The sequence below is a fragment of the Suncus etruscus genome, chromosome 9 (assembly GCF_024139225.1).
Source record: "Suncus etruscus isolate mSunEtr1 chromosome 9, mSunEtr1.pri.cur, whole genome shotgun sequence".
In the NCBI taxonomy this organism is placed as follows: domain Eukaryota; kingdom Metazoa; phylum Chordata; class Mammalia; order Eulipotyphla; family Soricidae; genus Suncus; species Suncus etruscus.
This window is the reverse complement of record NC_064856.1, coordinates 96,649,803-96,673,879: the sequence shown is the minus strand read 5'-3', so window position 1 is coordinate 96,673,879 and position 24,077 is coordinate 96,649,803. Positions and strand designations below refer to the sequence as shown.

General features: G+C 41.6%; 1 protein-coding gene across 1 annotated transcript in view; it reads right to left on the bottom strand.

Moving 5' to 3' along the window:
* CSTPP1 (centriolar satellite-associated tubulin polyglutamylase complex regulator 1) overlaps nt 1–24,077 on the bottom strand; it is a 209,556-nt gene that overhangs the window by 143,056 nt on the left and 42,423 nt on the right. The window contains exon 2 of the mRNA XM_049779744.1: nt 12,592–12,694. Coding sequence (XP_049635701.1) covers nt 12,592–12,694 — 103 coding nt within the window. The remainder of the gene's footprint in view (nt 1–12,591; nt 12,695–24,077) is intronic.

Here is a 24,077-nt window from a genome sequence, read left to right as displayed (position 1 = left end):
AAGGCTTTATTCAGGGGCCAGAGCAATAACATAGCAGGATATGCATTTGCCTTGCACGCGGCCAATGCGGGGTTCAATCCCCAGCATTCCATATGGTCTCAGAACCTGCCAGAAGTAATTTCTTTTGTTTCTTTCTTTTTTTTTTTTAATAATTTACTTTATTTAAACACTATAGTTATAAGGTTGTTTATAATACAGTTGAGTCCAAAAGTAATTTCTGAATGCAGAATCAGAAGTAACCACTGAACACCACTGGGTATAGCCCGAGAAAACAAAAGGCTGTATTAACATCAAATTTTCTTTCTTTTTTTTTTCTTTTGGTTTTTGGGTCATACCCGTTTGACGCTCAGGGGTTACTCCTGACTATGAGCTCAGAAATCGCTCCTGGCTTGGGGGGACGATATGGGACGCTGGGGGAACTAACCACGGTCCGTCCTACGCTAGCGCCACCTTCCCGGCCCCCACATCAAATTTTCTATAATACCCAAATTGCTGATGGCAAGTTGGTGGATGTTGAGGGCAACTACTTGGCTACAGCATTGTGTCTCATGGTAAAGCTTCCATGAGGGGCTTCTATATTGCAAGGAGGTGAAGGATGAGAGTGTGCAGATGAATTATTAGCCCCTACATGTACACTGCAGCTTGTGTGATATGCACATATCCTCCCTGCCAGGGGCTCCCTGTGTAATGCTCTCTCTTTGGGCTCTGTGGTTTCTCAATCTGATCCAACGGTTCAGAGGCCTGAGCAGCACAGATAAACAGCTTCCTGGAGTAGGCGCACAGGGTGAGGATCAATGACCTCAGCAGAGTCTCTGCTTTTCATTACCCCATGCACATCACTGCACCACGAGCGTGGAGACAGAACAATGCAGTTGGATTGACTTGACCCCATTCAGGTCTCCCATCACACCTTCATTTTTTTTTTTTTTGTGGTTTTTGGGTCACACCCGGCAGTGCTCAGGGGTTATTCCTGGCTCCAGGCTCAGAAATTGCTCCTGGCAGGCACGGGAGGACCATATATGGGACGCCGGGATTCGAACCGATGACCTCCTGCATGAGAGGCAAACGCCTTACCTCCATGCTATCTCTCCGGCCCCACACCTTCATTTTCATAACCTTGGAAGTCAAAGGAAAGATGGGATGAGAGAAGAAATGAGAGAGACAGAGACAGAGAGAAACAGAGAAGTTTGGTTTGTTGTTTTATTTTGTTGTTGTTGTTGTGTATTTTTTTTGTTTGTTTTTGGGCCACACCCGGCGGTGCTCAGGGGTTACTCCTGGCTGTCTGCTCAGAAATAGCTCCTGGCAGGCACGGGGGAACATTTGGGACACCAGGATTTGAACCAACCACCTTTGGTCCTGGATCAGCTGCTTGCAAGGCAAACCCCGCTGTGCTATCTCTTCGGGCCCGTTATTCTGTATTTTTTTTGGGGGGGCCACACCCGGCATTGCTCAGGGGTTACTCCTGGCTGTCTGCTCAGAAATAGCTCCTGGCAGGCACGGGGGACCATATGGGACACCAGGATTCGAACCAACCACCTTTGGTCCTGGATCGGCTGCTTGCAAGGCAAACACCACTGTGCTATCTCTCCGGGCCCTGTTGTGTATTTTTTAAGGAAAGCTTTCTTAGGCAATTCTCTGAATGAACTAAAAGAGGTGAAATGAATTAATACAAGATGACTAGTAACCACACATAAGAACAATCAAATGATTCTAATCTCCAAAATAAGTACAAAAGAATGAGACAACAAGAGAATAAGAGAAAGGAAGGTGTCTTGAAGATCTTTTCTATGGGGGAGGTGAGCCAGACCCAGTGATGCTCAGGGGTTATTCTTGGCTATGTGCTCAGAAATTGATCCTGGCTTGGGGGTTCATATGGGACACCGGTGATCAAACCCAGGTCTGTACTGGATCAGCTGTGTGCAAGGCAAATGCCCTACCACTACGCTATCACTCCAGCCCAAAGGTGTCTTTAAGATCTTGAACTGGGATGTTAATGTGTGTGAATGTGGGACTGGGTATCATACCCAGAGTGTCCCATATGCAAGGCAAAGATACTACCTACTTTTGAGTGGTATCCCAGTCCAAGAATGCCATTTAAAGATGAAGATAGCTGGGTGTGGGCATAGCTAGGTGGGCAGAACACTGACCCTGCAAGTATGAGTCTTTCTTGGAGCCCTGGCACCTTAGCACTTATCAAGTGTGACCCCTGTTTGGGATGTCCAGTAGACCAAAGTATACCAACCCCAGTCAGCACCACAACCAAGTGTAGACAGCTCCAGGTCCCTGCAACAACCATAAAAAATGAGGGGAGGAAGGTGATGGAGGGGGCCAAAATCTAAAAAATAAAAAGCTCCCAACCACCAATAGGAGAAATCCGTGAGTAAAGTCAGAGCTAGGTACGACCACAGCTAGGTACGACCCAATTCTTTCCCCTTCATGCTGCCCAGTAAGTAAAAAGAGGAGGAAACCATCACTTTTCAAGAGAGCTGTGAAACAGGAGAGAAGCAAAATCAGAGAAAACTGAAGCTAATAAGGTAGAAGCTTTCAGTAGACATTTTACACATCTCATTTGGTACACAGACTCTGTAAGGAAGGTGCCATCATTTCTAGGCAAGATCTAGACTTGAGAAATGTAACACCAAGAGAGTAACTAAAAAGATGTCACCATTACTATTTCCTGACCAGAGGAAGGATTCAACCCTGCTTCAATGGTCACTCCTAAAACATTATCATCGGCTGTGACAGTCCAAACCTTGCAACCTGGAACCAACATGTCCTGAAATAAATGTCTGTGTTCAAGTCTCCCTGATAAGAGTTTCCACTGTGCTGCTCAGAACTATCATGGACCACTAATGAAAAGAACCACAGTGACAGCCGCAGACAGGAAACTGGGTGGCTCTGACCCTTTTTCAGGGGTTCTAAAAAATCATTTGGCTTGTGAGGAGTCACAGAGACTGCGGAGATGCACCTGCCAGGGCTGGGAGAGCTCAGAGCCAGAGGAACATTTCAGCAAATCCCTACGATAGAGAGAAGCTTCATTTGACTTTCATTCCACTTTTCTCAGGGAAGAAGAACCTTTGTGTGGCTGCCAAAAGTCTGACCGTCCCTCCTCCTTCCTCTCACTCCCCCCGCCAACCCCCCCACCCCAGTTCATTAAAGAGCTTCTGGTTCAAGGTGCCAGATTGTGTCATGCTTTCCGGCTCGTGTGCCAGGCTGCCAGCACACAGATCTGCTGGAGTCCTGAGCAAACGAGGGAAGAAATGAGAAGCTCTGATGAATTTAAATTGTCCTATTGTTGAAAAAGTAAACTCTCTTAGCTTCTGAGAGGTTCTTATACATGATGAACGGCAGGCCTGCTCTGTTAATTCAAATGTGTATGCGTGTCCCCAGTCGCCAGAGAAGCACTCAGGGAATTACAGGACTGTTGGTAGGGGAAGAAATTGGGGTTTGGGCCAAGCAAAGATTCCTTCTATTATTTAGAGAACAAAATAAATCAAGTAATTTCTCTAAGGGGGTACTCTGTGTGAGGAATATTAGATCTAAACTTTACCCTAACCAAATGTACAAGTAGCTTCCCGGGGAGAGAGAGGGAGATAGTATCAGTAGTCTTGAGAATGCATCAGTCAAGGCCCAAAAGCCTCATTTCCTGTGAGGGCACCATTTCACAAGAGTGCCATCTCTCCTCACAAGTCCTTCCTGACAGGGAGAACCTGGGCCCAATTATGACTTGCCTCACCTCTGACCTGGATGGCTAAATGAAGCAGGGGACCAGTGGGCTGTGAAATGGCTTCCGTAGTTACCAGGTCAAGGGCGGGGGGATGATTTCCTGTAATCCAAACTTGAAGGGGCCGAAGAAGAGCCTCGGATTCGAGGCAAGAGCATTTTTAGGTGACAGAGAGTAGAGATTGTCTCCTTGAAGCCTTTGTGCTAGGGCAACTTGATGACACAGAAGAGAACCAGAATCCATCCAATACAGAGTTCACAAATGCCACTTCACAGAAACACAGGACCAGTAACAGCAAGGACAGCATTTTGTTCTGGGCAAAATCTATTCCTAGCAATTATCTGAGGCTGTGAGAATCCAGATGCTGACAATAAGAAAATGGGTGATTTTCTTTTATAATGTGTCAACTCCAACTAAGAACTAAACTATGGGGGGGGGGGGAAAGATGGGGGTGGCGGAGGGCGTGGAGCAGAGGAGGAGAAAGCTTTATTTCTTTTGAAGAGACCAGTAACAGGATTAGTCACCATCCCTTCACCACATTCTGGCTCCAATGAACCACAGTGAGCAAAGAAGACCTGGAGTAAGATCGGCCAGGCAAGTCTCAAAGCTATAGCCCGCAATTGAAGTGAAGTCCTGGTCTGTTCTGCTGTGTTTCTTGCTGCTCTAAACCTCTTCTCTGTTACCCTGGGTGTGAGTGCAACCCAAAACAATGCCGCTTAACTGTAGAATGGTGGCAGATTCTAAAAAATAAAATAAAATAAAATAAAATAAAATAAAATAAAATAAAATTAAATTAAAAAGCTGCCAACTTTAGATTAGAAAGTTTATCCCCTGATTGTTCTAGATTACTCAGGAGAATGGGTCATCTTTTCATAAAGTCTAGGGTACTGTCTAAAAAAAACAAAAAAGTACTTTTTAAAAACTTTTGTTTGGGACCACACCCAACATATTTATGCTGGAGACAATCTGGTGCCATGGATCAAACCCAGGGCTCCCACATGCAAAGCATGTGCTCCAGCCCTTTGTGGTCTCTGTTGTTTTACTCCTCCTTCAAATCAGTTTTCACTGAGGTATCATAGTCTGTTTTGTTTCATTTTGTGCCAAACCCAGCAGTGCTCAGAGGACCACACAGTGTTGTGAATTAACCTGGGGTTCCTGCATACAAAGCAGGCGCACCAGCCCTTTGAGCTCTCTCCCCGGCCAATAATACACATTTAATAATCATACATCATTTTCATTAGAGTTACAGTTGAAGTAATTTGGGAATATGCACTACTGAAATTCCTTTTTTCCTCCAGGAATAATTAACAGAGTTCATTTTTCATTAATTTCATCAAAAAAAAAATAAAAAGTCAACTTGATGCTTTATCTTTTACTACAAAACTGTATTAAAGAAGGCATTCCTCAATTGAATTCTGGTACTATCACCAAAATAAAATCGCTCATGTTCCTTTTCTAAAAATTAGCAGGTCTCCATCTCTATATTTATACAATATGTTAGGAAACATTTTATGACTAATTATCTTATTCTTTTCACATATTAAATGTGAATGATTTTGTTTGTTTGTTTTTGGGCCACACCTGTCAGTTCTCTGGGGTTACTCCTGGCACTATGCTTAGAAATCGATCCTGGCAGGCTCGGGGGACCATATGGGATACTGGAGATCGAATCCTGGGTTGGGTCACATACAGGCAAATGCCCTACTGTTGTGCTATTACTCTGGCTCCAATGTGAACAATATTATCAAAGCTGCCTCTTAAGGGTATTCCAGCAAAGAAAATCAATCAAATTACCCTTTTTGGTGCAGAAAGCTTAGGAAAGACAGGAGAGAAAAAGAAAGTGAATCACCCAATAAGAGACCTGGGTTTCTTGACCCAATATTTTCTTTCTGTTTTTGTTTTTGTTTTTGTTTTGTTTTATTTTGGCTTGGTTTTTGGGTCATACTCGGCAGCATTCAGGTGCTATTCCTGGCTCTATGCTCAGAAATCGCCTCTGGCAGGCTCTGGGATGCCAGGATTCGAACCACTGTCCTGCATGCAAGGCAAATGCCTTACCTCCATGCTATCTCTCCAGCCCCAACCTGATATATTCTTTTTTTTGTTTTGTTTTGTTTTGTTTTTGGTCACACCCAGCAGTGCTCAGGGGTTACTCCTAACTCCACGCTCAGAATTTACTCCTGGCAGGCATGGAGGACCATATGGGATGCCGGGATTTGAACCAATGACCTTCTGCATGAAAGGCAAGACGCCTTACCTCTATGCTATCTCTCCAGCCCCCAGATATATTCTTGAGGAATTTCAGGTGAACAGATCTCTAAGACCATCTCCTCCATGATGCCTTCCTGGCTGTTCCTGAGACCACATTTCCCCCATTATTTTCTTGTCATCAACCTTTCCTTTCTTTTTTAACACCGTGAGATAAAAAGCTTCAAAGCTGTTCATGATTGACTTTTGGTCTCACAATATTTGGGCTCCCAGACCTTTTCATTGCCCATTTCCATCCACCAATGTCCCCAGCTTTCCTCCCGCACACCTGATTGCTGCTCTCATTTCTGTTTCACAGCTGTGGAACTTTGAGGCTGTTACTTATGTGTGTCTGGATTTCCTAAGGTGTACAATAAGGGTGATACTAAAACTCCCAACACCTCCCAGTGTGGGGAAGATTTAATGAGATAATACAGGTTATCTGCTTAGAGCAGTACCAAGCATTTAGCAAGCTGGGGTCAACTCTCAGCTCCTAACTTCACTATGCCCCATACTGAAGCCAAAGGCCCCTGTAGTCTCATTCTTTACTGTGTCCCCCTTGCCCATCTCACAGAAGCATGTAGAAAGAGCTCAAAAAGAATGAATCCATAAATAAATACCATCTTATAGTTTCATCTAGCTAAATCCCCATCAATGAAGGTCGATTGTATACATGCAACCAAAGTGGTCAGAATGAAAACTTTCCCAAGAAGCTAAAAAATTAACATCTAAAAAAAAAAAAAAGAAAACCAAACACGTGATTCTAAGAGAGAGTCTTAGGGCCCCCCCAGCCAAGACCACAGAGAACCCTGCTCTTCTATATTCGTACGTGAAGGGCGAGCTTCCTGGTGCCACAGAGTTGTAACTATCAATTTAGCCTGTGAAGCATGCTTCCCAATTCTGATAGGAATTCTCAGATTTCAGCTTGCTTTTCCCCTCATCATTATTTCCCAATGTCGTCAAAAGCCACACTTCTCCTTTGGATTCGACCACAAGGACCTGGGCATACTCAGCTGCGGTTTCTAAGTTACAGCTCCTCTAGCCACCCTTTCTTGGATGCACTTCCTCTGGGGCCCTGACCCGGGGCTGACACCCATCTATTCTTAGACTGGCACTTCTTCTCATCAGAAACTCCTCTTACCTGCTATTGGTAAAATGACAGAGGCAGAGGTGGCAATACGACAGAAGACGAAATCTTCTGGGGTCCAGTCTTCTCCCTCCAAGAGTATCCAGAGGAATATGAGCTAAACAGCCTATAGTCTTACATACACAGAACTGCTTAGCTTCTCATGCTTTAGAGTTGAAGTTGAGTTACTGGAACAATCGTGTGTTTGTAAGAAAACATTAAGAACCAAGGAGGCAAGGGGGGGGGCAGAGAGATAGCATGGATGTAAGGCATTTGCCTTGCATGCAGAAGGTTGGTGGTTCGAATCCCAGCATCCCATACGGTTCCCTGAGCCTGCCAGGAGCGATTTTTGAGCATAGAGCCAGGAGTAACCCCTGAGCACTGCTGGGTGTGACCCAAAAAACCAAAAAAAATCAAAAACAAAAAAAAAGAACTAAGGAGGGATAATACAGGTGAAGAGCAAACAGACTCAGCAGAAAAACTGCTTTACAGGAGCCTGAACAATTGATAGTACTACTGGTAAGATGCTTGCTATGCACATGGCCAACTGGGTTCAATCCCTAGCATCCTATATGGTTCTTCGAGCACTGCCAGGAGTGATCCCTGAGCATAGAGACAGAAGTAAGCCCTGAGCATGGCCAGGTGTGACCCAAAGATAAGGGGGAAAAAAAAAGAAAAAATTGTTTAAAAAATCAGAGAGATATTATAGAAGGTAAGAGTGCTTGCCATATATGCACCCAACCCAGTTTTGTCCCCACCACAATAAGGTCCTCTGAGCACCATCAATAGTGACCCCAGAGTCAGGAATAGTCCCGAATACCATCAAGCATGACTTTATTTTATTTTTAAAAATAAATAAAAGAGGGCCCGGAGAGATAGCACAGCGGCGTTTGCCTTGCAAACAGCCGACCCAGGACCAAAGGTGGTTGGTTCAAATCCCGGTGTCCCATATGGTCCCCCGTGCCTGCCAGGAGCCATTTCTGAGCAGAGAGCCAGGAGTAATCCCTGAGCACTGCCGGGTGTGACCCAAAAACCAAAAAATAAATAAATAAATAAATAAATAAATAAATAAATAAATAAATAAATAAAAGAAAAAAAACTACCAAAAATCTCTAAAGAGCAATTTTCACATTAGTTAAAGTAAATTGTTCAACATAAATATATAAAGATATTCTTGCACAAGCTTGAAACTGAGAGATGAAGTGCATAGTTAAAATTTATTTTTAAATCTTGCTTCCTCTTATAGATAGCTCCAATTATATCTTCCCATAAGGCTAAGAGTTAGCCTTGGTTTAGGAGTGACAGTACAGCAGGTAAGACATTTGCCTTGCATGCAGCCAAACTGGGTTTGATTTCTGCCATCCCATATGGTCCCCCAAGCACTATTAGTTGTGATTCCTGAGTACAGAGCCAGAACTAACCCCTAAGTACCCAGGTGCAGCAAAAAAAAAAAAAAAAAAAAAAGAGGAGAAATATGCTTGCTTTGCATACATCTGACCCTGCTTCGATCCCCAGTATCACATATGGTTCCCCCAGCACCACCAGGAGTGATCCCTAAGCCCAGAGACAGGAGTAAGCCTTCACCACCACTGGGCTGGTCCCAAAACAAAAAAACAAAAAGTCTGAGTCTACACATCTACAGGGCAATGAGCTGACAAACTTATGCAATAAACTGTGTAGAGTATAATTCATATGGGAAAACTCAAAAAGAATTACTAGGAGAAACCTCAAGAAATTATGGGTTAGACCTCCAGCAATATTAATTAGAGTAGCAACTGGAGGAAGCAGAGCAGAGAGGCTTGTGTTATACTAGTTCCTGCTCCCACTTATGAGCCTCTAAACTGAAAGAAGCAAATTTAACCTTCCTGAGCCTCCATTTCCTCATCTAAAAAAAAGAGATAATAATAGGACCAACTTCAAAGAAAGCAGTGGTTGAGACATAGTCGGAGTTTAGTAAAACTGCTTAGTATAATATGTATCTATTATGTTATTATTATTATTAGCATGTCAGACTTTAATTATACCCATTCCCTAGATTATGCAACTGAAGCCCAGAAAACTCCATAGACCAGCTCAAGATTACAGAGAAATGGCCCACTTTCTCTCTCGAATACATGACTCACTCTGTTTTTCTCTTTCTTATAATTTCCAAATAAAACCTGATTTTACTTAGAAAAAAAGATTACAGAGCAAAAATATGTGTAAAAAAAATAAGCTGGTTTTCTTCCAAAGGGCAATGCTCTTTTGACTTCAATATGTTTCCAGGAATCGCTGTTTAATAAAAAAAAAAAATTTAAAAAGCCTTCTTTTCTACTAGGCAAATCCAATTCACAAAGTAACAGAGATAGTTCTAACCGTTCATCAACTCTCCTTGTCTATCAAATACTCCTTCCCCTTTGTTCATAATTCTATATCTTTCAAATCATCTTTTTTAAGAATTGTGGTTCACAACTCAAACTAACTTGTTCCAGGCCTATACAGTGTCTCCAGTCTTTAAAAGCGTCAAGTATGTGCCATTCACATATGATGTAATTTTCAGCTTCCCGGGGACAAGAAACAGCTCACTTGGCAACTAGAATTTTATCAGCACTGTGGAAAATCTTGAGGTTTCTTTCAACGTGTGCCGGTAACCAAAGCTACAGCGAAGAGCATCTGAACCAGATGAGGCTTACTCTTGACTCTCTAGAATTCAGTAGCAGTTACAGAAACAAGTGGGGTTCACTTTTTGTACTACTGGGCTGGAAGGATAGCTCAGGAAGTTAGAGTACATCCTGGGTTCAATCTCTGACTCTGTATGTGGTCCTCCAAGGAGCTCTAAGAGAGACCCCTGAGCATCCAGCAGGGGAAAGTCCCTGAGAACTAGTGGGCATAATTCTAAAACAACAAAAGAAGCTGTTGTAGTACTTTATACCTCATACAGATTCTTAAATAGCAGGGACAAGAGCACAAAAAAAATATATATATATACATATATATAAACAAGAGATAATCTTTCATATTAACACGACCAAGAATAAAAGTAGACAGTATACAATAACAAAATATAGTGACCGCTGTGAATTCAACAAACATTCACCTCACGACTCTACACTCTGAGAATCCAAGCTAAAGAAATGGTGCCTGTCCTTGAAGAGGCACTATTTCTGGTGAAACAGAGAAATGACTTACATGAAGATGGGCATGGGTGGGTGGGAAGTAAAACAAAACAAAACAAGCTGAGAAGAAGTTTTACCCCCTGAAGAATCATATTTCCGTTGGCAAGGAACCTTAAGAGAACTAGTACAGATTAAATGGCCCAGAAACTTGACCCCAAGGCTTGTCAGTTCTGTCAAAGCAAGCAGGCTATTCAATCCCAGTCTTTAGTTCCCTGCCCACCTCATTTGCTTCAGCCCACACCATGAGAACAAGATTCCTTTCTCTACTTCATTCTCCTTTAGAAGACTGAAAGAAGGAACCAACCAGCTCAATGCTGGAAAGCCTGTTTTTCCCAGGAACTTGAAATTCCAACCCATAAGAAATCTAGTTGTTTTTTTTTTTTATTATTTATAAGACCTACAACACAGCTAAAGTCTTCAAGAAGCTCAAGAATTCCCCCAAGGTTTAGGTCAGGTGAAGAACTGTCTGATCACCAAGGAACTTCTGGAAATGGGGAAGAAATCTGTTTCCAAAAGGGATGGATTTTAATTCATAACCCACCTTCATTAGAAACCTGTAAGAGGCCACTCTTCCCTTTTTAGAATGTTCCCGAGAGCAGGAAAACAGGAAAGAGAACCCAAACAATAATATATATAAGTCATGACATGTTGGTAATTAAGATAAATGCTTTGCATTTCTTTGCACATTGATTCAAGGTGTTGTGGTGATTTAAAGTAATTATTTCATTCAGTGTTCTAAAAACTCTTCTGTGATATTAAAAAAAGGTAATCATATTTTATTCTTACATGGTACATTTTTATTTAAAAAAAAAAAAGAAAGAAAGATGGGCCGGAGAGATAGCATGGAAGTAAGGCGTTTGCCTCGCATGCAGAAGGATGGTGGTTCGAATCCTGGCATTCCATATGGTCCCCCAAGCCTGCCAGGAGCGATTTCTGAACGTAGAGCCTGAGTAACCCCTGAGTGCTGCCAGGTGTGACCCAAAAACCAAAAAAATAAAATAAAATAAAATAAAATAAAAAGTAACTTTCCAAAAACATGATCTATAAAGTATGTTCTACTTTTAGAAAATACATGGTGTGGGCTGAGGAGATAGTAGAGTGAGGATACTACTTTGCTTATGTGCTTTGTGTGTGGCTGATACTTGTTTGATTGCTGGCACCTTATATGGTCCCCCAAGCCAGATCCCAGAGTGCATAACCAGGAGTAAACAGTGAGTATCACTAGATGTGACTCAAAAACAAGCAAGCAAACAAACAAATGACATAGGCTTTTGTTGTTGTTGCTTTATTATTTATTTATTTATTTATTTATTTATTTTGGTTTTGGGGCCACACCCGGCGGTGCTCAGGAGTTACTCCTGGCTGTCTGCTCAGAAATAGCTCCTGGCAGGCATGGGGGACCATATGGGACACCGGGATTCGAACCAACCACTTTTGGTCCTGGATCGGCTGCTTGCAAGGCAAACGCCGCTGTGCTATCTCTCCAGGCCTCATTGTTGTTGCTTTAATTTCAGGTCATCCCCATGGTGCTTGGAGGATACTTCCACCTCTGGGCTTGAGGGTTGCTCCTGGGGTGCTCAGGAGACCATGTGGTTGTGGTTGGTACCAGAGATAAGTTCAGCACTTTGAACTATCTTGCCAACCTCTAGGAAACTTTTACAACCTAAGTTGGAAAAAGTCTGTCAAAGAATCCAACAGAAGAAAATTGTAAAGAAAAATAAAATATTTTCATGAGCAGAGGTCAGGCAGGAAAAAAATAGGCTATAGAAACACAGACTAAAGGAAGTCACATTGAAAACTTTGAGTACTAGAGGAAATGTTAAAATTGTTGGAGGGACCTAAAGAGGCAAAAGTAATAGACTGAACAAAAAGTTGCTACCCTAGTTCTGACCATTCATGAGCTTTAGTACTAAAACTAGGAGGGGTACCAATGGCATGCTCCAGAGCATGACTGAGTGCCCTCACCCAGCCTACCCAAAGCTAAGCATTCATTGCTACCACAGAATCAGAACTGTCTTGCTCCTTTCTTCATGCACCTTGTATGCTTCCTCTGGAGTTTATTTTATTATTTTTAGAATTATTATTTGTTTTTCAGTAATTAGGATCAAATCGAGGGTCTCAAACATGCAAAAACAGTAGTACTCTATGACTGAGCTACATTCTCACATATAGGACTGTCATTACAGTTGCCAGGCAATGCTCAGGAGCCTTTCCCAGTTTCTTGCTGGGGGTGGGGCTGCTCAAACCTGGGTTCCCATATACAAAGCATCCACTCTAACCTTCTGTGCATCTCCCTAGCCCCAAATGCTCCTGTAGCCCCCCTACCCACTGGCTGTACTTACTATTCAGTGAAGAACCTGGCAATTCCGTATTGGCTAATATCTTCCTTGTTCTCCAGCAGCTGGCACACTGCATCCTCCATGTATGTGAGAACATGTCGCTGAGCTGCCAACAAAGAGAGAGAAAGTTAGAGAAGACAAGGAATAAAAGCCCTCTCAAACCGAGTAGAGGGTGGTGGCGTAGGTCCCAAACCCGCTGGTCTCAAAGGGGATAGTAGGAAAAGACAAATGAACAACAGAACCTGCTACCTTCCACTAGCTAGGACTATCCACATCAACCCTTCCCTCGCTGTTTCAGTGAGAAGGTTGAGCTGAAAATGAGCTGTAGTGCTGATGAGCAGTAGGCCTGGTATTTCCTTTCCATCAACTTCCACATTCTTACACTTTTGAATGTCTTCGAAACGTCGGAGTACAGACTCCATGCCTGAAGTGTGGGTGGCCTAACTGCAAAGCAAATTCAATTCTGGAGTTCTTGTATTGGAAAAAATAAGTCACTGAAATAGTTTGCATCCCATGAAAAGCTCAGTACTGGTGTTTTAAGTGACTGTCTTGGTAAATAAGAAGACCATAAAATCTGTGTAGCCGAGAAATAATTTTCCAACAATGGGTGTGATCGGTGCCAGAGTGAGAGCTCAAGTAAAAGAGTACCTATGAGGCATGTGCTACCTCACACCTCTCCTCTCCTCAAACCTCCCCCCCAACACTGCTGGGTGTGATCCCAAATGAAGGGGGGAAAAGCCCTTTTTTGGGCTTTATGAACCTTTATGACTTACATCTACCTAAGTAGAGTAGTGAAGTATTTTCTTTCTTAGGGCTGATATAAGATGGTTCTACATTGAAGCAAGTCCCGCTGCTTCTCCCCTGCAGCTCCTGAACAGTGGAAGTGCTTGAAGGGAGAAATAATTTCAGAACAGAGAGAATCGAAGCACTTTGTCCTCCTAGATAAGAAGGAACCTTCTGGGGCCGGGCGGTGGTGCTAAAGGTAAGGTGCCTGCCTTGCCATCGCTAGCCTTGGACGGACCGCGGTTCGATCCCCCAGTGTCCCATATGGTCCCCCAAGCCAGGAGCAACTTCTGAGCACATAGCCAGGTGTAACCCCTGAGCGTTACCGGGTGTGGCCCAAAAACCAAAAAAAAAAAAAAAAAAGAAGGAACCTTCTGATAAACAGACCCATGCCCTCCAAAAGAAAGAAATGAAAAGAAAAAAAAACAATGCCTGCTGAACAGTCAGTAAGCAGTCAGACGCCTCGAATTTAACAGTACATACAACAATAAAGATAATAACAATAATAGCTACCAATTTTGAGCACCTGTGCAACATATTGACTTACAATGTGCCAAATAGGTGCTAATTGTTTTACAAGCTTATTTTCTTTAGTCTTCACAACCATCCCATTATGGTGTACCTTGATTACTTTATATTTTATAAAGGGGAGAACCGAAACTTATAGAACCAAAGTAACTTACTCAAGGATGACATAGCTAGTAAAAAGAGAGGCCGAGATCAGAAACCAAAGGTTACTTTCATACTTTGCCTGATTTTATAATCAGTTTCAGAAGTAAAGGCAGGAGTGTCTGTGGACTCTAAAGTCACCTGAGAGATGCGGCCCTTTTCTCTTGGCATGAACTCGCATGTGCGCGCATGCATGCTGTCCCCACCTGCACTGGCATGCGTGCCAACCAGCATGTGTGTGAAGTTAGGACTTGTCCCCAAATTTCAACGTTTCTTACCAACCACCTCAGCAGAAGGCATTCCCCATTCCTAGTTCTCAGGGTGCATTTGGAAAGCTTTGGTGGCCCTTTTCATCTGTGGGAGAAGGGAAGGAGCTCCAAGTTGCCCACAGACGGAGGGAAATTGCCTCCCTGCAGTTTCACACAAGCCAGACTCTAATTGCTGCGCGCTGGAGGCTGCCTTCATCTGTAGCTCTTATCAGTCCCAAGTTCCCTCTGCGGTTAAGTGTACTCCCAATCCTGGAAAATCCTTGCCGTTTATCAAACTTCAATGAGACAGAAGTTCAAAGCTCTTGCATGGCAATAAAACATAGAGAGGGTGTCATTTTATAACATTTCTTAAATGCAAAGAAATAGGCTTTAATTTATGTGAATGATTAAAGAATGAACACAGCGCAGCTGCAGTCCCAGAGGGCAAAGATATCTGGGCACCTTTCCTGGCCCCCTTGGAAAAGGAAAAACATTTCAGATCATTTTCCCCTCCTGTTTGGCTGTAACTTCCTCAACAAGACTAGGATTACTTTTCCTTCATGGACAAATATGGTTCTATTTTTCTGAAATCCATACTTTGAGTATCGATGTCTTGCTTGAATAGCATCACTATCGGAAATGAGCACTTACATTTCAACCTGCAGCACTGAAAAACCTAAATTATATATAAGTATATGAATTACACATGAATATTTTTTTTTGGTTTTTCGGGCTACACCCGTTTGATACTCAGGGGTTACTCCTGGCTAAGCATTCAGAAATTGCCCCTGGCTTGGGGGGACCATATGGGACGCCGGGGGGATCGAACCAAGAACCGTGGTCCTTCCTTGGCTAGCGCTTGCAAGGCAGACACCTTACCTCTAGCGCCACCTTGCCAGCCCCCACATGAATATATTATAATAATGATATATAAATGTATATTTATATTGAGATACAAAAATATGGTCTTTATATGAACTTCGATCGTGAATTTCACACTTCATTCTGGTGACTCACTCAATACTGGTAATTTGATAATCTCTTTATACCAGTCAATCTTGCTATAAATGGCTGTGATATGAAGAATAATGTTGGGGCCGGAGAGATAGCATGGAGGTAAGGCATTTGCCTTGCATACAGAAGGTAGATGGTTCGAATCTCGGCATACCATATGGTCCCCTGAGCCTGCCAGGAGCAATTTCTGAGCATATAGCCAGGAGTAACCCCTGGGCGCTGCCAGGTGTGACCCAAAAACCAAAAAAAAAAAAAAAAAAAAAAAAAGAATAATGTGTTTGGTGCTGGAGAGATAGTAAAGTGTATAAAGTACTTGTCTTCCGTTTTGCACACACTGACCTAAGTCTGAATCTGACACCACATCGTGTTCCCTGAACACTGCTCTGAGCACAGAGCCAGGAGTAAACTTGAGCACAGCCCCAAAAACCAAAAGTAAAGCCAGAAAGATAGCACAGAGGTAAGGCATTTGTCTTGGACGCAGCTGATCCAGAATGAATGATGTTCAAATCCTGGCATCCAATTTGGTCCCTCGAGCCTGCCAAGAGCAACTTTTAAGCACAGAGCCAGGAGTCACTCCTGAGCGCCATCAGGTGTGACCCAATAACCAAACAACAACAACAACAACAACAAAGCCAAAACAATAAAAAACCCATACATGTATAATAATATACATAGTCAAATAACCATTCCAGTCATGCTTGTGAAAAGCATTCATTATTAACTGCTAATTACCAACAGGCACTAATTTATATGGGAAAGTCCAAAACTATTTCTTTTTACTCTCTTCCCAAGCCTTATAAATACCATCAAAGCAGTATTTGCTGTTTGTCTCACAATTAAATGATAAGGGGTCCCATTTGGCAAGCTTTGCTAAAGGAGCTCAGAATTTTCCACCTACAACACTAGACTGCTCTTTTATTATTGTTATGATTTAACACAGAGTACTAGACCATACTAAAGATATCTCTCTAGAATCCTATTCACATGAAACACTACAGGTGGTGGCAATAAATGCACAGAACAGCAATGGTAACATCGCAAAACGTTAACTTTAAACCTGATTTTCTCATCTCTTGCCTGAGTCCTTTTGAGAGATATATTGATCTTTAAAGCCTCTTTGATTTAATTCAGATGCTGGTGGCACACACCAAAAACTGTGAAGGTAAACTAAGACTGTTTTTCAGGGGGTTATAAACTATAGCTTTGCAAAAAGGAGGCCCAGGTTGAATCCCTGCTACTCTATGGTCCTCTGAAGATCTCCAGGAGCAACGCTGAGCACAGAGTCAGGATCAGTTCATGAACACTGCTGGAGCCCAAAACAGCAACACCAACAATAAAAAGTCATTTTGAGATTTTTTTTTTTTTAAAAAGGCAATCCAAGGGACTGGAGCAATAACATAACAGGTAGCATGTTTGCCTTGCAGAAGGCTGACCAAGACTTGATCCTGGTTATGGTTTCAGGAATAATTTCTGAGTGCAGAGCCAGAGTAAACCCTGAGAGCTGCCAAGAGTGGCCCAAAAAAACAAACAAACAAAAAACAAAGCAATCTTATTAACCAACAATTTGCTTCAAATTAAATCATATATAGAAATCACTAACATAAGTGAACTAATTAAATAATCTTCTGAATGGTTAAAAAATAAGCTAATAGACTACTAATATTATTTATTGTCCTCTGCCTTTACTAATATGTTTTGACCCAGGGAATTAATATGCTCTGGTGAAATCACCCTATATTATAAGACCATCTTTTCGTTTGTTCTGTTTTAGGGGGGTCACACCCAGCGGTACTCAGGGGTTACTCTTGGCTCTGTGCTAAGAAATCACTCCAAGCAGGCTTAGGGACTATATGGGATGCTAGGGATCAAAACTGGTTAGCTGTACGCAAGGCAAATGCCCTATGTTATTGCTCTGGCCCATAAGACCATCTTTGATCTTAGAACACACAATATCAATTTTCTCTTACCAAAGGAGACAGGATAATGAGAAGTCACATGTGCAATCCTTACACAGCCCAATATGTAAGGGATGTGTACAATGTAGAAATCAATAATCAATTATTTGGAAGTTCAGAGAGGTTAAGGAACCTTCTAAGACTTAAAAAACCTCCAAAACGGGCCCAGAGAGATAGCACAGTGGCGTTTGCCTTGCAAGCAGCCGATCCAGGACCAAAGGTGGTTGGTTCGAATCCCGGTGTCCCATATGGTCCCCCGTGCCTGCCAGGAGCTATTTCTGAGCAGACAGCCAGGAGTAACCCCTGAGCATCACCGGGTGTGGCCCAAAGACCAAAAAAAAAAAACAAAAAAAAAACCTCCAAAACACCCAACTGAGGTAGTTTCTAATTTAGATTTGTGTTCTGTCCATGCTCTTACACTACAACCCACTGGCTCTCAAACACAAATGCAAATTTTACACATAAAATTTTAGAAGCTGGGCCCAGAGAGATAGCACAGTGGTGTTTGCCTTGCAAGCAGCCGATCCAGGACCAAAGGTGGTTGGTTCGAATCCCGGTGTCCCATATGGTCCCCCGTGCCTGCCAGGAGCTATTTCTGAGCAGACAGCCAGGAGTCACCCCTGAGCACCACCGGGTGTGGCCCAAAAACCAAAAAAAAAAAAAAAAAAATTTTAGAAGCTATGTGTCCAATCTTTTTTTTTTATTCCCACTCCCCCTTATGTGTCCAATATTAACTTGCATTATATGAAACTACTGGCTCTGCATTCTAATAATAGAAAAGTAGTGGCATGATTTAATAATTTCTTAAGTTCATTTCTATGGTCATAGGCAACAGAACCTGAGAACTGTTCTACATAACTGCGCTTACCAAGGGCTGGAGGTTATAGGTGGTCATAGGAGGGAACCTTGAGAAAATGGCAAGAGGAAGTGGATTTTGTGGAGGATGTGATCTTGGAACTTTGTACATGCAGAATCCTGTCATTAACAGTATTGGAAATCGCAGTGGCTTAAATTAAAACAAACCTTTAAATTCATTTCTAGTTACATATGTCATTAATTTTATGATTTAAACTATACCCATAAAGCTAACAATCCTTTTCATTTTTTAAAAAAAATACCTTTTCCTCATGATAGCAAATGTTTAGTATATGTACTTTCAAAATATACAAAATATACAGTGTTAGGTTGCTTTTTAAGTAAATGACATATACTCTGTACTTCACTTTTTTACTCAATAATGGCTAGATTTTTGTTTTTGCTTTTGTATTTTTGGGCCTACCCAACTGCACTCAGGGTTTAACTCCAGGCTCTGTGCTCACAAATTACTCCTGGCAGGCTCAGGGAACCATATAGGATGCCGGGGATCAAATCCAGGTCAGCTGCATGCAAGGCAAATGCCCTACCTGATGTCCTAGGATGTGCTATCACTGGGGCTGTGCTATCACGCTGGCCCTAGACTTTTTATTTTTAAGTCAAAGCAGATTTTATTCAGAGATGCTAAAGAGAGGGAGAAGGTAAGAAAGAAAGTAGCATTCTCAAGGGAGAGCTCCAAATGTGGAGAGAGCCCCAGTACATGTCCCAGAGTTAAAATAGTAAAGTCCACATTTCAAGAGAGGAGATGCTGGTGACATATGCCTGTACATGGACCAAGAGAGAGCATATGTGTGCTAGAGATCTTGTTTTTGTTTTGGTTGTCTGGTTTCTTTGTTTTTGTTTTGGGCCACACCCAGTAGTGATCAGGAATACTCCTGATGGCACTCAGAAATTATTCCTGGCAGGCTTGGGGACTATATGGAATACCAGGGATCAAACCCGGATACAAAGCAAACACACTACCCACTGTACTATCTTTTTGACCCATTTCTTCCAAAGTAGACAACTCAAAATGGACCTGGCATGAGACACAAGATGCATGTATCTTTATGATTAGTATCTATACATAAAAGAGCTATTTCACTTAATACTGTCAGCCCTAAGAAGACCTATTTTCACTATTCTTGGTCTAAGACTTTATTATCTGGTCAACCTAATAACTATAAATAGCTTCTAATGGTTGTCTTAATTTTTCTTTTCTTATTACACAAAAGGTTAACCATATTTTCACGTTTATCTTTATTCCCTCTATAAATAATCTGCTAGAATTCTTTGCCCATTTATCTCTTTGGTTGTTTTCATTCTGCTTGATGTAGAGAGCTTTTCTAATTACACATATATTACAAGATCATACATTAACCTTATGTTTCATTTGTGTGTTTTTTCATTGTATATTACTTTTAAACAATGATATACCATAAATATTTATCTGTGCCTTTGTGAAGTATCTTGCTCAAACAAGTCTTCTCTACCTTCAGTGTACAAACCTATTATCTTACATTTTCTTCTGCTAATTACATTCCTTAACAAAATCCTGAGTTCACAATGAACACAGTGAATACAAAAAGAAATGTTAAGTTTGCAGTAGATAACAATAAAGCAAAAGACCATGAAATGGACCTCACCAAATACAAAGGAAGGTTTGACTATAAATGAACTATGCAGCAAATTTAACTAAAAAAAAACCTATATGAATCAACTTTTCAGATCAACATCCTGAGAAACATCTTTATTTTTGAGTTTTTAAATTATTTTTTTAATTATTTTATTTAAATACCATGGTTATAAGTTTGTTCATAATACAAGATTTTTTTTCAAAATTGTTCTGATTCAGTATCAGTTGTATCAGTTGTACGATGCACAACACCTTCACCAGTGGACATTTCTCACTGCCAATGTCCCCAGTTTCCCTCCTGCCCTCTTCCTTGCCTGCCTCTGGGGCCAATCTCTCTCTCTCTCTCTCTCTCTCTCTCTCTCTCTCTCTCTCTCTCTCTCTCTCTCTCTATATATATATATATATATATATATATATATATATATATATATATATATTTCCTAACTTAATTTTTCCTAACAGCTGCATAGTATCTCATTGTGTAGATAGATATAAATGCAGCCTCTCTCCTTTTTGTAGTTCTTACTTGGGGGAGGGGGCCACCCAGCATGAATCATGAATCATTCCTAGTGGTGCTTGGGGGACCATATGGGATGCTGGGGATCAAACCTGGCTTGGCCACATGCAAGGCAAGTGCCCTACCCACTGTACTACCTCTCCAGGCTTCTCCTTTAGTAGTGCTTGATAATTACAAGGTTTATTTAATGGCAGTTAAGTATAAATATAATACCAATGAGCAACACTTAATTAAGTTCTCTGAGCAAGACACCATTCTAAGCATTTTATAGGTGTTTGTTTAATTCTCACAACAATCTGTGAGATGGGTACTTTTGTTCTGGTCTGATTTTATAGATTATAAAAGAAGGAAATTTGAAGACCTGTAATTTTCCCAAAGGTTAAAGGGCTAGTTCTAAGCAGAGCTGGAAGAAGACTGAGGCCAGCAGCCTGCACTATGCCGGATCACAGCCTTTCAAGAGCTCTGGAGCAGGGCAGTACCAAATGGAACTTTCTGCAAACAAACTTACACATTAAGGGAAGATTGTTTACATTCAAAAGTAATAATAAACAGACATCACTAAGAGAGAGCATTTGACTTCAGAGCCACAAAGCGCTGCTACTCAGCTAGGTGAAGTCAGATATCAAATATTAAAGGCATGGGGGGAGGGAAACATTGACACATGTTAATACCACCAGCAGCAAGGGTGACTCAGGTTCTATGTGGAAAGTAGAGAATAAAAACTTCAAGCTGGCTTGCTTCAGCCACTAGGGGTATGATGTGAGTTACCAGCTGTGCAAATTGACGGCCTTCACATTCCAACAGTTACCTCCGGAGACAGCTCAGCAGGCTGAGTGCGTGCTTTGCTTGCAGGAAGCTCAAGTTGGATCTCTGACACTGCACGGTCCCCCAAAGCAGAGCCAGGACAGACGCCCCAAGCAAGAGCCAGGAATAGTTCAAAAGCACTGGCAAGTGTGCCTCCCCCCAAACCACAAAAAATAAACTAAGCAAATAAATATAAAGGTCTCTGGACAACCATTATTCCTTCTTCCCTTTTCTCTAAACTGGTGATTTGGAATATTTGGGGGCCAGGAGGTGGGTGGGGAGAAGAGGGAGCTGTCCACTAAGGCTAAGTGTTTAAGCCTTATTACTCAGCATTTCCACCCAAAATCTCATAATACAGAATTAGCAGTTTGGAGTCTGGCAGTTCCCAGTGCCAGAAGCGACAGAAACTTACTTTCTAAAAGAAACTTTCACAGAGGTCCAAATTTAAGCACTCTCTAGCCGACCATAATCAAATGTGTTGCCTGAACATCAGAGAAATCTAAAGTAGCACTTAAGTTTACCACAGTTTCAATATAAGGGACACGGGAACCTAAGTAATAATTGTCATCACAATAGCTTTGTACAAGTAGTTACTCATAGACTAGTACAGTAAGTCCTCACATCATTTCCTTCACAGATTCTTGGAACTATAACTTCAAACAGAACCATATATCTTGAAAGCAATTTTCCCATAGGTTATTTGATATAAACAAAAGATAAGTTCCTTTTTTCTTTCTTTCTTTTCTTTTTTTTTGTTTGTTTGTTTTGGGGCTATACCCAACAGTGCTCGAGGCTTACTCCTGGCTCTGTGCTCAGGGATCATTCATGGCAAGCTCAGGAGATCATATGTATTTATTTATTGTATTTATTTAATTTTATTTATTTTATTGTATTTATTTATTCATGTATTATCCCATCTTCTTCCAATTTAAGGTTACTGAGCCTATTCCATTCCCTCAGTATCTCCTCTTTTTCTGTCTTGCTCAGATAGGGAAAACTTAGACATACCATGCACAGTTCTGGGATGTAGGCTATGGGACTGGAGAAAACCCACACAGACTTGAAAACAATGGGAAAATTCCAGGCAGTGGCCCAGCAGGGAATAATGTAGGGTTTTTTTCTCATCAAATTATAATGAAATGATGTTATTCAAGTACTTGCTATACAGTTATCAAAACAACTTCTTCTTACACATTCACAAAACTATTTTCCAGAAAACACTGGTTTTAAAATGCCCTATAAATTAACAAATACGCAGTAAATCATGTACAACAACTCAAATGTCAGATCATACAGAAGAGTAATAAAGTTACAAGGTGAAAACTGATTATGCTATATAATTATCAAAGTGTACAGACAGCCTTTGGGGCAACCCAGGCGTTTACAGATTACCAGCAATTATACTTGGTAATTTGCAACTCAACTAGTATGATTAATGATTTAGCACAATAAAATACTAGTGCAATAATTTTCAGTGGACATTTTACAGTAAATTCACAATAGTTTTATAAAAATGAGTACTTATTGGGCTGGAGAGATAGCTTAATGGGCTGAGCGCATGCAATAGGCCCAGGTTCAATCAATCCCCTACATCCTGGTGTTCCTTGAACACCACCAAGAGTTACTGGCAAGCATCTTGCTGTGCACCATCCCAAACAACATATCAGCACTTAAAAAAACTAAGATAAGAAAATGGGATCCCAATCAACAGCAAAAGGATATAGAAGTGTGTTCATTGAAGAAGGCTACAACTTCACAGGTTGCTGGCTAAAGAGATAGTATACCAGGTAGTGAGTGCCCTTGCTTTGCAACCTAGATTCAATCCCAACATTCCATATGGTCTCTCAAGCACCCTGAGGAGTAATTCATGATTTCAGAGCCAGGATTTATCCCTGAGCATTACTGAGCGTGGCCACTCTAAAACAAAACAAAACAAAAAACAGCTCATGGACTGAGAATCCTCAAATAACTTGCTTCTGGTGGATACTGCCTCCATAGGAAGGTGGGGATCTTCATCAAATAAAGAGTCTTGTGTTTCGGACCCCCACTCAGAACTAGGCCTCATCCTACTTAATGAGATAGGGCTGTAATAATGCTCCAGGATCACTATCAGCTTCTGTTGCTGTTAGGTAGATCTTTACAGATGTCCCAGCAGTCTCTGCCAAAGCGCACAAGTCATAGGAAGTGAATGATGAGAAGAGCAGAGGCTAGACATACAGACCCCAGTTTAGTTTATTTAGCTTTGTGACTATGCCAGCACTTAATATAGCATCTAAATTAATGGTGTAAAAGACTTTTTTAAAAGCCCTATAAAAATGCACTTTGGATCTATTTTTAACTACACCAACATAATTTTTGTCTCATTATTTTCAGCACTGATTCCAATCGATCCTACCTTTCCTGCCAGGCCCAATTCACATTGAAACCAGCCCAAAAGAAATTAAGAGCTGAAGTTCAAATTTTTTAAAAGCCAGCAAGCTCTTCTGAGCATGAACAGTTGTCCTTATCTTGACCCTTCCCCCCCCCCAAAAAAAAATTAAAGATAACGCACAGCTTGGACCCTTCTTCAGAAACCTTTAGTTTAGATAAGATGGGGGAAGGCAACGCAACAGGAAGTTGATTGATCACTCTGGTGCACAGCATCTGCAGTCGCCCTTCCTAAAACTGTGCTCTGTCTTCTCTTTATACACCTCTTGTCACTGTGAAAAAAAAATCTTCCATCTTGCCTACCTGCTGGTTGCCAGTAAAGGCCTTTGTCAGTCCTTCCCTGTGTCTCTTGTTTGGCCTCGAGCAGTAGAAAAAAACCTCTAAAGTCATAAAACATGACCTTCCTCTGGAGCTTTCCCTGGCTCACACCTTTCAGAAACCATCTTCCTTTTCCTGAACTCCCTGAACCTCGTTTCAGTATTTCCCATGATACCTTCTCCTTCCTTGATCGAGAGGGATTTCTGTTGCACCGGCATCTAATAGCGTCCCTGCTCCTTAAGACACCTTAACCCCAGGGACTGCCA